Consider the following 13,213-nt stretch of genomic DNA (forward strand, 5'->3'; position numbering starts at 1 on the left):
TTGAGAGTGTTGAAAGTGTGTTGAGGGCTTGATAAAATGCAGTGCCTGCAGTTATGAATACTATAGCAGATGATTTCACTGATCTTTACATACAAAACCAAGTGCATCATTACTACTATGCAGTGTTTTCATGTCCCTATCATATATTGGATAACATTGTATATTCACAATGCTGTTTCCACTTTGATTAAACAAATAAATGGAGCCGTCTTTTTTAATTTTATACACACACACGCACACACACACGTTTACTTAGCTATCTAAATGGGGACATAGGGGTAATAGTTTTTATACTGTACAAACTGTATATTCTATAGCCATATACCAATCCTATCCTTACAAGAAACTTTCTGAATTTTTAAAATAATAATAAAAAAAAAACCTTGTTTACTTTATTTTTATACCAATTTTACAAATGAGGACGTCCCCAAAGGGAGGTTTTTGGAGACTTTGTCAAGTTTAGCTCACTTTTGGGTACAAATTTGTCCCCAAAATATGGTTAAGTAGGTACACACACACACACACACACACACACACACACACACACACACACACACACACACACACACACACACACACAGAGTCCTTGTCAAAAGTTTGAAAGCATTATGATTTTTAAATGTTTTTAATGAAGTCTCTTATGCTCACCAAGGGTACATTTATTTGATAAAACAGTAATATTGTGAAATATTACTACAGCTCAGTTAAATAAATAAATCTATTTTCTATTTGAATATATTTTACTATTCAAATGGAAAATAGTTAATAGTTAATTAGCTCAGTTAATTAATATTTAATATAATGTAGTATATTTCTGTGATGCAAAGCTGAATTTTCAGCATCATGTCGCCAGTCTTCAGTGTCACATGATCCTTCAGAAATCATTCTAACATGCTGATTTATATATATATATATTTATATATATATATATATATATATATATATATATATATATATATATATATATATATATATATATAGATAGATATTATATTATAATATAAATAATTCTAAAATTTACAAAGCAAACATATTCTTTCATTATTTATAGTCCTAATATACTGCATAATGGGAATGATTACCAGATTACAAACTTAACAGCAAGACTAAGTGAGGAGTAACACCTCACCTAAAGCAAAACTCCTGTCAGAAAGTGTTTGTATATTGGATTTTTCTCAATCTCAGCTTACAAAGTGCTCGAGTAAAGCTTTTGCTGCTGTTCGGCAAACGTACAGCTCCATTTGAAGCTTTATTGGAAAGGTATGCTTGCTCCCTCAAGTATAGTTTTACACGCACACATAGCGTTTGCCGGCGTGTGCAGCAGATCTTTCAGGAAAGAAAAAACAGATGTGGCCTCTTGTCTCTGTTAGCCACATCTCTCTTCAGGCCAATATACATTTCCAACTGACTGCTTTTAAGAAAGTGACCTATTACGCTGACAGATATATTTTTCAAACATGGTCTGGACTTGTCAAAAGATTTCCACGAGGGAGAGTAATTTGTTTGTGAACAGTTTATTAGCAGCAGCGGTAACATTTCCTCTCAGAGTGTCTATTAGGGCTTTCAGTGTATGAATATGACCACTGATGGATCTTATGCAGCAGTGAAGGACGCAGACAAGAGAATGTCAGAATGAAACAAAGCCTAGTGAGTGAATCCAGCCACAGGGTCAACTCCAGTGAGTCACGCTGCCCTCTGCTGGCAAACTCTTCATGTTAGGCCAAGAAATACAACACAGTAGGAGAAAAAATTGTGTGAATCACATCTATTCTGGAAGTGTAGCAAAGCCGGGGTATATTCTAATCTTAGTCGTACACACACACACACACACACACACACACACACACACACACACACACACACACACACATACACACACACACACACACACACACACACACACAAACTTTTGAATAGTAATCTAATATTACACTACTGTATCACACTACTGTTCAAGTATTTTGGTCAGTGAGTTTTTATTTATTTATTTATATTTTTTTATTATATTTATTTATTTAAGTTTCTTGAGCACCATATTAACATGATTTCTGAAGAATCATATGACACTGAAGATTGGAAAAACGGTTACTGAAAATTCAGCTTTTTCATAACAGTAATAAATTACATTTTGATATATACAGTATATAATGTGTCTTTGTTAATATAAATGAAATAAATCAAATAGATTAAAATAAAGAGGCTTCTTATTCTGAAAGACACTTGCTGTTTTTAATATCAGCATAGGTGAGATGTATTTTATAATAAACAAGAATGACTTTTTCTTTGCTAATATTTACTTTTTTTTTTTTTTACATGTGTGATGTACCTTCCCTGTTGTGTCTCCTCCTATAGCATCTGTATCTTTTTTTGGGGTATAATCATTTCACAGTCCCCTCCACAAGTCATTAAGCACTCCACGCTCCATACATATATGCATAAAACTCCCTAAATATTTAATACATGAGCACCATTTATCTCTGTACCATCTTTAAAAGCAGAATTAAACTTTCATTTGTATTTTTCTTTGCTACGTGTCCGCTGAGCCCCCAACCTACTCTACTGCTTAAATATTAATCAGTGCTGAATCACACATTGTGGAGTAACTCTCTCTCTCTCGTGCTCTCTCTCTCTTTTTATGCACATCCGTCTCTAGCAGTTTTACCCTAAACACAGCCACACGCACCATCCCCCCTTCTCTCGTCTGATGATTTTACATGGGTGACGGAGTGCTTACTGTGATTTTACCATGTAGGATCATCGTTCTTGTTTGTCCTGGACTTGCATTCCTATCAACAAATCCAGCTTTTAGGGTTTGGTTTAGAGTTTAGTTTTAAGCTAAAGATTCGGGTTGAACTGTATCAACTTACAATTTCCCTCTGATTTGTGATATAATTAGGTTTAGGGATAGGTTAAATTTAACTGTAATATTAGAACATCTCCTACTTGGTAACCATGAAGAGCTACAGCTCATGATACACTGTAAAGAAATATTTTTCAAAGTTGTAAATAAAGATTATGTTTTACACACACACACACACACACACACACACACACACACACACACACACACACACACACACACACACACACACACACACACACACACATGCCATATCAGTCAATTTGGTTCAAAATTTCATGTTTAATTAAATGTATTACATGCCATTTATTTTTTATTATTTGTAAAATTTACTAGTAGTTAATGTGAAAATTGTTTCCAAGTAAATCTTACACCATTGTTTTTTTGTCTGTACTTTTCAAATATGTTACATAACTGGACAAAAGTAAAAAAGTGCAGGTAATTTTAAAGAATGAGAAATTAATCCATTCTAACATACCATCATAGAAAATAAACCATTTAGGTAATAATACAAAAAAAAAAAAAAAAAAAAAAATGAGTGGAATTTAGTTTTAGCAGAAAATGAATGCCAATCATGCTAAACTGTGCGTTTTAAAATGTAATACATATTACTGTCAAAATATTGTAAAACAACTTTTTAGAATTAATAGCCTTATTTCTGAATAATGTTTATATTTATGGAAAAATGTAAAAAGTATTAATCGGCTTTCTCAGAATTTCCACCATAAACTATTTAGATTTTTCATCATATCTTAAGATACCAACGTAATAGATCAAATTGGTCAGAAGACGTTCTAAATTAAATTCACAAACACTTACAATTCTTTTAAATGTAAAACTAAATGTAATGTTATAATTTAATGACGATATACCGTAAAATACAAACTCCATACCGTAATACTTTACCGTAAGCCCTGTCATTTGGTTTTTACCGTACAGTTTGTTTTTACATTTACAGTTCTCAGTTTAGAAACAACAACATTTTAACATGTCACACAGCGAGCTGTAGTTAAGTTTAATTTAATGGCCTTTCCTAATGGGCAATATCTCCAAAGTTTCAGCGTGCAGGTCCAGGCGGTCCCTCGCGCCGAGCAGCTCCGCCCCGCAGTCGAGGACAGACAGCGAAGAGACGGACACTTGTGCTGAGAGAGAGACAGCGCGCGGTGGACGCAGGACAGCTCGTCTTTTGGAAGGAAAGACAGAAAATGACATTTCACGCTTGTGGGAGCGACTGTCTGTAAGGAGCAGCAAGTTGTAAACGCAGAAGCGACAATTAAAGCGCCACAGCGTTAACTTTGCGCGTGATGCGGCGTGCGTGGGTTCGGCATCGCGTCTGTGAGCGCGCCACGAGCCCGCAGCCGAGATAACTTTCACACGGCAATTCGACACGGAAGTGCAGGCTACTTTTTCCTCTCATTGACTGGTGATAAAGAAGACCGACTCGCTTCATGTGGCTTCGGAGAGAGGAGACGCACGGACCGCGCGCATGTGTGGAGTACCAGCAGGATTTTAGAGCGCGCACGTTCGCCTGAATGGATGCTAACTATCTGGCCACTTTTTACGAGTCTGAGAAAAGTTTTTGAAAGCCACTGGAAGGCAGAATGGATGTGAAAAGCAAGCGGTATGGTAGTTTGACATGCAGCGCTCCTCTTTCTCCGACCGTCATGGAAACATCTCAAGCTGTGGAGGTCGAGATGCTGGATGGATCTTCCGTGAGAAGTTCATTCGCTGAGCTTTGAATTTACTTTTCATTTCTTCGCAGAAGAATGTGATGCATGTGAACAAGACTCACCCACACATGATCGTTCTTCTTAAACGCGTCTGTTATTAACTGAGCTTGTATTTTCTGCCTGTTTGCGTTGACATTATGGACAAGAACTCTATTGCGTATCAGATGGAGTTGACACTTTTCATGGTCGTCCTCCTGTTTTGGGTCACCGTGTGTGCGGATGACAGTAAGATCATTTCAGACCGGTATGCTGTGTACTGGAACAGCACGAATCCCAGGTAAGAAACACCTCACTACATCAGGGAGCGTGAGTCGAGCATTAACCGCATGACTGGCAGCTTTTACCCGAGATCTTTAAACCACAATCAGGTCAGAGCTATTTGGAACTTCCATTTTAGTGGTCATTTTTTTCAGTTTGACCTTTTAATATAAATATGCATTTTTAATATACCTATATTTAAATTAAATAAAGTTTAAAATTTTTTTTTTTTTAATGTTTTATACAAATATATAGGTGATTCAATTAGGGAAACCTTTGTGACCCACTAGAAAAAAAAGGGAAACAACATTATTTCAGTTTATAGAATATATTTAAATAAATTTGTAACTTTTTAATCTGTCTCTTTAATGGTATTTTCCAAATTGTAAATAGTATAAAACGTTGTAAAAGCTTGTCCTCTACCTAGACATTTTAATTTCCCCTCTATAATAAAATTTTCCTTTGCACTTTCCCCCAAGAATCTTAAAAAAAAAAAAATTATGTGAAAGATTCAAGATCTCAGTACTGTCATTACCATCTCGCTGTGCAATATAGAGAACAACTGAGTTTCCCATAAAAGTTTCATCATGCAGATAAAAAGTCTGTATCATTTTTTAAATTATTTTTATATTATTATAAATGTTAAAAAGTTAGTGACAGTTCTGGTACAAGTTACATAAAGTCACTTAACTCAGTCCGAAACATTCAAAGTCTTCCCTTTGAGTGTTTCATGTGTGATTTTCAAAACGCACACAAAAAGGCCTCAACTGGGCACGCTTTTAACAACTTGTGTGTTCTGTCTGAAAGTACTTACAGGGCTTCTCACAAAATCAGCCTCTCTGTGAGCACATTGTAACTTTCTGGCCTCATTTATTGCATGCTTACTGTTGGGCACTCGTCTGTTTTGAGTTACTAAAAGCTGTATGCTGTGTTATATTGTGTGCCATTGGTCTGCAGGGTTGATAATCACCCGAAATATGCTAATAAATGCATACTTTCATATCTTGTCAGCTTTTAAAGACACTGTTATCTTGTTTTCCATTCTTTCATCATGGATGTTCCTGAAGAGGGATCAGTACTGTAGACTTTACATTTCATATCACCATATGGTTTAAATAGTCTTAGAAGAAGCGCCCCTCTCTGAACACCCCAGCACCCCTCAGCAGACCGCTCTCAGAGGCCGTTTCTGGCAGAGGACAGGGCTTTGTGTAACCACACAGTCAAACTAATACATTACGTGCCACAGTTTTAACCAATATGAGAAATTATCGAGAAGTCCACAGATGTTTGTTCACATCAGTAGTTCTGTGAAGAATTTAGAAAGGTTTTTTTCAGCTTTAGATTTGTACTTTGTGCTGTGGATTGCTGCTTTTTGTACATTTGTATGGAATGGGTTTTAAGAAAAACAAAAGATTGGAAGTCAGAAGGAATCAGAAGATAATTTCACTTGCGACCTTCATTTTTTCCAGTTTATCTTAATGGAAAGAACAAAGATTTTCTGCTATTGAGTGTATAAAAGTTTTTTATGCGTTGCATAAAGTAATTTACAATAATATTTACATTTTTTAAAAATATATTAGACCCATCCACCGCCCAAAAAGCTAAATTCACTCTCAAATCTAAAAGAATAAATGTTAAAAAAACAAGTTTTCTGATCCCGTATTCCCTACGTCCATACGTTCCTGTAATTAAAATGCTGATTATGGCATGTCTGGATCATTTTTTCTCTATTTTTCCACCTGTAAGTTTGTGTATGCTGTGTTATGTCAGGGTAGTGAAATGTTTGTTCAGCTAAACTGAGATCGGTCTTCCCTCTGTGTGTGTGTGTGTGAGAGAGAGAGAGCTCAGGGAAAAGGCATCTCTGTTATTAGGCTGCAGAGTGTTTTAACCCATACTATCGATTTTACCGGTCAGCCTGTAGATCTATGAGATAGACGTATCAGATCTTTCAAGTTTGGATTGTCAGAAACTCAGAGCAGATGTGCATTGTAGCTCTTTGGATTGGGCTTGGTTGTTTGCAACCCTGCGAATCTGAAATTAGAGTTTGCGGGCTTCATTGTGATCTGTGGTTTTGCAGCACGCTACCATAAAAGCCAGCGGTTCTGTCTGGTGTGGTTTGAATCAGGCCTCGACTGTTTGAGTCTGTTACGTGGCTCAATTAGGAGTGTGAGACTGAAATGACTTGTGCTAAATGACCCCAATCAGAGCATAAATAAATACACTGAAATACATTTCAGCTCGGTATGAGTTAAGAGGTGTCAGTTTAACCCTTGTGGCTTTACGCTGAGGTCTCCAAGGAGGCTGGTGACTTAGAAAGAGCAGTTAGGGTTGAAAAAGTGAGTTTTCACGTAGGGTACGCCATCATGCAGATTGCCTGTGCAGCACTTTCGGACAGTTTCAGAACGGAGCTGTTTGCAAATTAAATTTTCAAGTGGAGCTTCCTATAGTTTCAATGAATCCTTGTGTTACATTAGTTTTAAGCATATTTAGTAGACGCTCTTATCTGTAGCGATTTAGATTTTAATTTCATTAGTAAAAAGCAGTTCTGCATGGCATGATTTTTCATGGATTTTTTTGCTAAACATAGCAAAAGATACGTTTTGTTTATTTTTAATGTTGTCATTATTTTAATATTTTAATATTAATATTTTAATTGATTTGTTTTTTTTTTCTCTGTGCAGGTAAAAATATGCAATTTATTGTTTTTTCTTTCATGACGAATAAAGATTTTCTGAAGTTTTTTAAACAGCTCTCTGTTAACATCCTGTTATGATATCCATATGAGATTTTTTTTTTTCCGCAATAATAAGAAACAATTGTACTTGAAGGGAAACTTCAAGATTCTTGAAGAGAAACTTTCTTCTTTGTATGGTTTTATTTTGCTCGCTTTTTGTCAGTGTAATGGGTTCCACAAGGTTATGAGGGATGTCTGGTGTCAGAGGACTTCTGTACGAGGGCAAGACACAGATATGGCTGTATGGATCCACATGGATTTTATTCTCTCAGGGTTATTAACCTCTATTGTGATTAGAATGCCTGAAATGAATGACTTCAAGCCTGACCTTGGCTGCTCGTGTCAATCTTCAGCTCCTGTAGGTGGCATTGCACCATGTTCTGCCCCAGTTTAAGGATTTGTCCGCCATTTTGTGAACCCTCACACTTGCCTCTGGAATATGGTGCAAGCTGAAGACAAAAAAATGGAGTGTGGGGTTAATTCAGTCATGCCATGAGAACTAACCAGCAATTGCGTTTTTTTTTTTTCTTCCATTATTATTTTATAAAATCCATGTGCTAAATGTACCTAAATATCATAAATTATATACATGTGCTAAATGTACTTAAATATTTTTATTTATTGACAAATTATCATTATAATAAAACCTCTTTTTTTCAGACATTGGATTTGTTCGCTCAGATAACAGTTATAGTTTTGTATCAAAATGTGTGCCGAATTAATTTCGATCTATTTTATTTCTCTATTTTATCTCTCTATGGAAAGTTATATACAGTTGTACCCACTGTCCAGTTTATTGTGCCTAACATTAATTGATTTTTCTGTTTCAAGCAGCACTTAGAGTTCAGTCAGCTTCCACTTCGTTGTTTGTGCGTTCCTTCCGTATGTGTGTTTATAATTCATTTCAGGCAGCTGGAGGGTGCCAATTTACAGTCTACTTTCATCCAGACAGAAATACCTCAAATTTCACAATGCATGACCGAGTGTTTCTTCTGCTAGGACTGTGACCTGCCGTCCTGCGTGTCGAGGGAACAATTTTGCCTCTTTGTAGGAAAACACTCTTGAGAGAAAACCCATTCTAACCACCGAATCGCCATCCATCCTGTGACTTATTGCAACTTTAGCATGAGATCGCCGTTCTGTTCGGCGGTTTAATCAAATTAACTCATCCATTAAAGTGTATAAATATAATCATTGTTTTTTTTCCCCAACGACCCTCGTCCATTAATACGCAGTTACTACAGTGAGGGAAAGCACTTAAACTGACAGTGCTCCGGTCGCAGTGAATTCGTTAGTTTGGAAATCAGATTACAGTGGGAATGGCGGTCAGCTGTGTCCACTTGCTAAAACAACAGTGCATTTTTTAAGATGGGTGCATGCAGTCACGCAGTCTCACTGGTGCTTCGTTTCTATAAGATTACAGGCTACTTCAGTTGAGGAACTGTAGGGAGAAATTCACTTACTGAGGTCTATAGGTCAGTGGTTGTTATAGCTATAATGCTTCCATTCTGTTAGTGCTGTTTACAGCTGGACTTCAGATTCATCTGCTAATGATTATCAATGACAGAATGTTTCATGAAACCTTTTTTTCCCCTAAATACATGGACCGAAAAGGGAATGGAGCCCTTGCCTGCAGTGAATAATGCAAATGGTCTAACGCCATATTGCATCAAAAGGCTCTAACATGTAATTAAAGATTAAAGTCACGGCGTGGTTTCAACAAAAAGCGGCCATATAAAAAAAAATAAAACATTTTGTAATCAGTAATCTAGGTTCAAAGTTGCGTTAAATAAAATGTCTCAGAATGAGTTTCATCAGCGTATTTTTTTTTTTTTCACCGTTAATCAAAGTTACATTACCACAGGTTGAAATAAAACGTCTTGCTGTGTCAGTCACTGAATGGTGGGAAACGGTCGTGCTTCTCTAAATTTGAGTAACATAACCCTCTCCGCCATTATCTGCACTGTCCTGCCCCCCACCCTGCGACAAAATGACGGCTCATACATGAACACTTGCACAGATATCCAAGCACTTTTGTGCACAAACAGACAACAAAGACTGAATTCAAGGTTGGTGCTTATTAATGCGTGTTTGTTTGTGTTTTAAAGCGAAATATTTTATGTTATCTGGAGTTGTTTGAGTAGTTTACTTGCGTTAGATTCGTTTTGTTGAAAATCACCTGGTCGTATTATAAAGGCTGCTTTTTTTTTAAAACAGTGATGTATTTATTCTTAATTTTGTTGTTTTAATATATGAATTTGTTTCTTTTGTCTGCTTTCAGAAAATTTTAGATCACCCAGTTTAGTCAGTACACATTCAAGTCAGAACTCTTTTATAGAAGGCAGCAGCCGAAATGCTTTTTCTACAGGCGCCATGACAGTTAGTTTTCACTCTTTCATGCGTCGGACACAAACCAGAATTCATTCCCAGGACCTTACAGGGCACCTTATCACCCCGTGCCCTCACCTCTTTGTGTGACGGTTTATTTTCATCTGTTTTTATACCCAGCAACAGCCCCAATCACAACGTCACCCTGCCTTCTGTATTACTCATAAATTTTAATGCCTGACCCACATTCACAGCACATTGGTTGTCATGTGCATCCAGGGAGCTCAAACTTGGTTTGAGGTAGGTGTTCGTTCATGGGTGGGCCTTACCCCAATGGAAGAGAAAACAGATGATTTCAAAGCAGCACTGCATTCTGGCTTTGGTTTAAATATCAAATCTGAGGACTGGGTGTTTGTGTTAATTTCTTCTTGTTCTGCTTTTATCCAGGTGCCATTGAGTTCTCGGTCAAGTTAGCTCGGGACGGTCCTCTCTCTCAGGACCGAGGCCTTTCTCATTTAGTCTACAGTATTTATGAGACACAGAGTGCCAGGAAGCCCTCCCTCAAATGGGATTTTGTGTTTTTAGGTGAAGTGAGATGCTCTCTTTATCACCAAACTGCTTTCTCTTTTTGCTTTTATTATTATTATATAAAAAAGGCTGCTTTTTTATTTAAAATAATAATAATAATAATAATAATAATAATAACAATATTCACACTGAGTAATCACTGCTTGTATAGATTTTGTTTTCTTTTTTTTTTAATCACATATCCTGAAATGTTATTTTTAAGACACCGGACATCACATTGTTTAATTTGCTCATTAAACAAACAGCACTATTTTAATTAGTCTGGAACTGTAGTTTAGTTCTGTTGACCCACATTAAGTCGGCTCATTATGTCCATCCACAAGCTCCTCATTTCTCTCCTCGAGTGAGTTTTATTTGGAAATACACTCAGCTCTCTGCTAAGAAATGGAGGGTAATTTTATATCTCAATCCTAATTTGTGAAATGGTTTGTTCAAAACCCATTTGTACAGGTGGTTTTATATTTTATAATGTTTAAAAAGCCTGACTTTAATCATTGGTACTATAACTGAAAATGAAAGTCATGTGCTATAAGAATTAAATAATAGTGTAAAGAGAATTATGGGAATATTTTATAGTACCATGCATTCTCTGTGGAAAAAAGTAAATAAAATGGCCAGTGCCGAAACGGAAATTTTAAACAATTAATTTTACTTTCGTAATTATTATTGGCCCTTAAAATAGTCTAATAAAACAAGTATATGTTTCTGAGGTTCGAATTACACTCTGAATGTTGTGTCATTATGTGGACTATTCAGAGTACCATTTGAAAGCTTTATAGATTTAGTATGCTGCTGTTTTATATTGAGTTTCTAACAAATTTTCAAGTTCAAAATAGACTTTAAATCAACATGCTCCTGAGATCGTATTTCTTAATCGGGATGAGGGATGACATCATTTGAAGTTTTGAAATGTTTTTGAGGGCATAAGGTGTCAGATGTATGCAGTCTGGATAGAGCAGTGCCGGTGAGAAGACTTTTGTGCTATTCTGTGCATTTAATTGTTATTTGTTTTTCAAATGTATTTTTTAATTTAAACGCTAAATAAAAATAATTGCCTTATTTTTCTGCACTAATATCATGGCAGTAATCATTGCCAAAATGACAGTAACAGTATAGTTTTTAAAACATGTATGCTGTGTACAATAAAATTTATGAAACATGAAATATTCATGTTTATGAAAATTGATTTAATGGTTTATGAAGTTATTTTATTCTAAAAAGTTTCACATTATTTTATATACAGTAAAATCTATCAGTCAGGACAGTTTGACATGAAAGTGTCTGCTTACAAAGTAATTCTTAATTAAATATTGTTATTTGACTTTTTTTTCCTTTTCTTAGTGGAGGAATTTACTCAAATGTTTTACTAAATGATAAATATTATTAAGTTGTCAAACAGTGAGAGTAAAGCTGAGGCGAAGACTCAAATGCAGAGTTGTGATGGGCTTTATTAAATAAAGTAAAACAAAAGCAAACCAAATAGTCCCAAGTGGGGAAACAAAACTGCAAGGTAGACATATGTTGGACAAATGGCAACGAACTAGCACAGGGCAGAAAACAATGGGAGAATAAATAGGTAAGCAAACAAATAGGGTAATAAGGGAGGACAGGTGGAAAAACTGAAACAATAACCAGGTAAGAAGATGGGTGGGGTCAGACAATAGACAGGAGAGCTAATGGCACCAACAAACACACAAGCCAGGGATTCATGAACGGTCTCCTTGGCTTCAATAGGACAGGCAGAAAGGTCAGAAGGGCCACTTTGGCCTTCATAGGAAAGTTAAGGGATTCACAGGTGTCCCTGTAGTCCAAACAGGAAAGGCAAACAGTTCAGAGACAGCATTGTTGGCCATGACAAGGCAAACAGAGAGTTCAGGAATGGCCTCCTTGGCCGTGACAGGAAAAGTGAGGAGCTCAGAGAAAGCCTTCTTGGCCATGACAGGACAGGTTGAGAGTTCAGAATTTGGGGCCACAACCTTGAGAGGAGCTGAAGTGGACACCGCCACCTCGGGAGGTTCTGTAATGGAAGCTGCAACCTCGGGAGGACCTGGAGCAGGCTCTTGAACAGACTCATAGACTGGGGTGGGCTCTGGAGCAGATTCCTGGACTAGAATGGGCTCTGGAATGGACTCATTGGCTGGAGTAGGCTCTGAGGGCTCCTGGGCTGAAGTGTGTTCTGGAATGGACTCGGAGGCCGACTCCTGGGCCAACAGAGCAGGAGCAGGGCCAGCAAAGCAGAGAGCTTAGGTGGAGCTGGCAAAGCAAGGAGCCTGGGTGGAGCCAGCAGGGCAAGGGTCATGGTTGGAGCCGGCAGTGCCAGGAACTTGGGTGGAACCGGCAGGGCCAGGAGCCTGGGCAGCGTCAGCAGAGAAACTTCCTTTCATGACAGTGAGAGCTGGTGGCTCTGCAGCGGCCTCCATGGATGAGACAAGGAGAGCGGCTGCTCAGTGATGGACTTCATAGCAGAAATGGCCACAAAGCCGGGTCCTCCAGGAACACCAGACTTGTGACCACTGGAGTCTGCTCCTCCAGGACCACCAGAGTCAGGTCCTCCAGGACCACCAGACTTGGGACCACCAGAATGGGGTCCACCAGAACTTCCAGATTTATGACCACCGGAGTTGGCTCCTCCAGGACCACCAGACTTGGGACCACCAGAGTCAGGTCCACCAGGATTACCAAACTTGGGACCACCAGAGTCGGGTTCACCAGGAT

General features: G+C 37.5%; 1 protein-coding gene across 1 annotated transcript in view; it reads left to right on the top strand.

The window, feature by feature from the left end:
• Window positions 1–3,921: 3,921 nt before the first annotated feature.
• LOC109098463 (ephrin-A2-like) overlaps window positions 3,922–13,213 on the top strand; it is a 121,724-nt gene continuing 112,432 nt past the window's right edge. The window contains exon 1 of the mRNA XM_019112053.2: window positions 3,922–4,867. Within this exon, the coding sequence (XP_018967598.1) occupies window positions 4,728–4,867 (140 nt within the window). The 5' untranslated portion in view covers window positions 3,922–4,727. The remainder of the gene's footprint in view (window positions 4,868–13,213) is intronic.

Source organism: Cyprinus carpio, chromosome A11, assembly GCF_018340385.1.
Source record: "Cyprinus carpio isolate SPL01 chromosome A11, ASM1834038v1, whole genome shotgun sequence".
Classification (NCBI taxonomy): domain Eukaryota; kingdom Metazoa; phylum Chordata; class Actinopteri; order Cypriniformes; family Cyprinidae; genus Cyprinus; species Cyprinus carpio.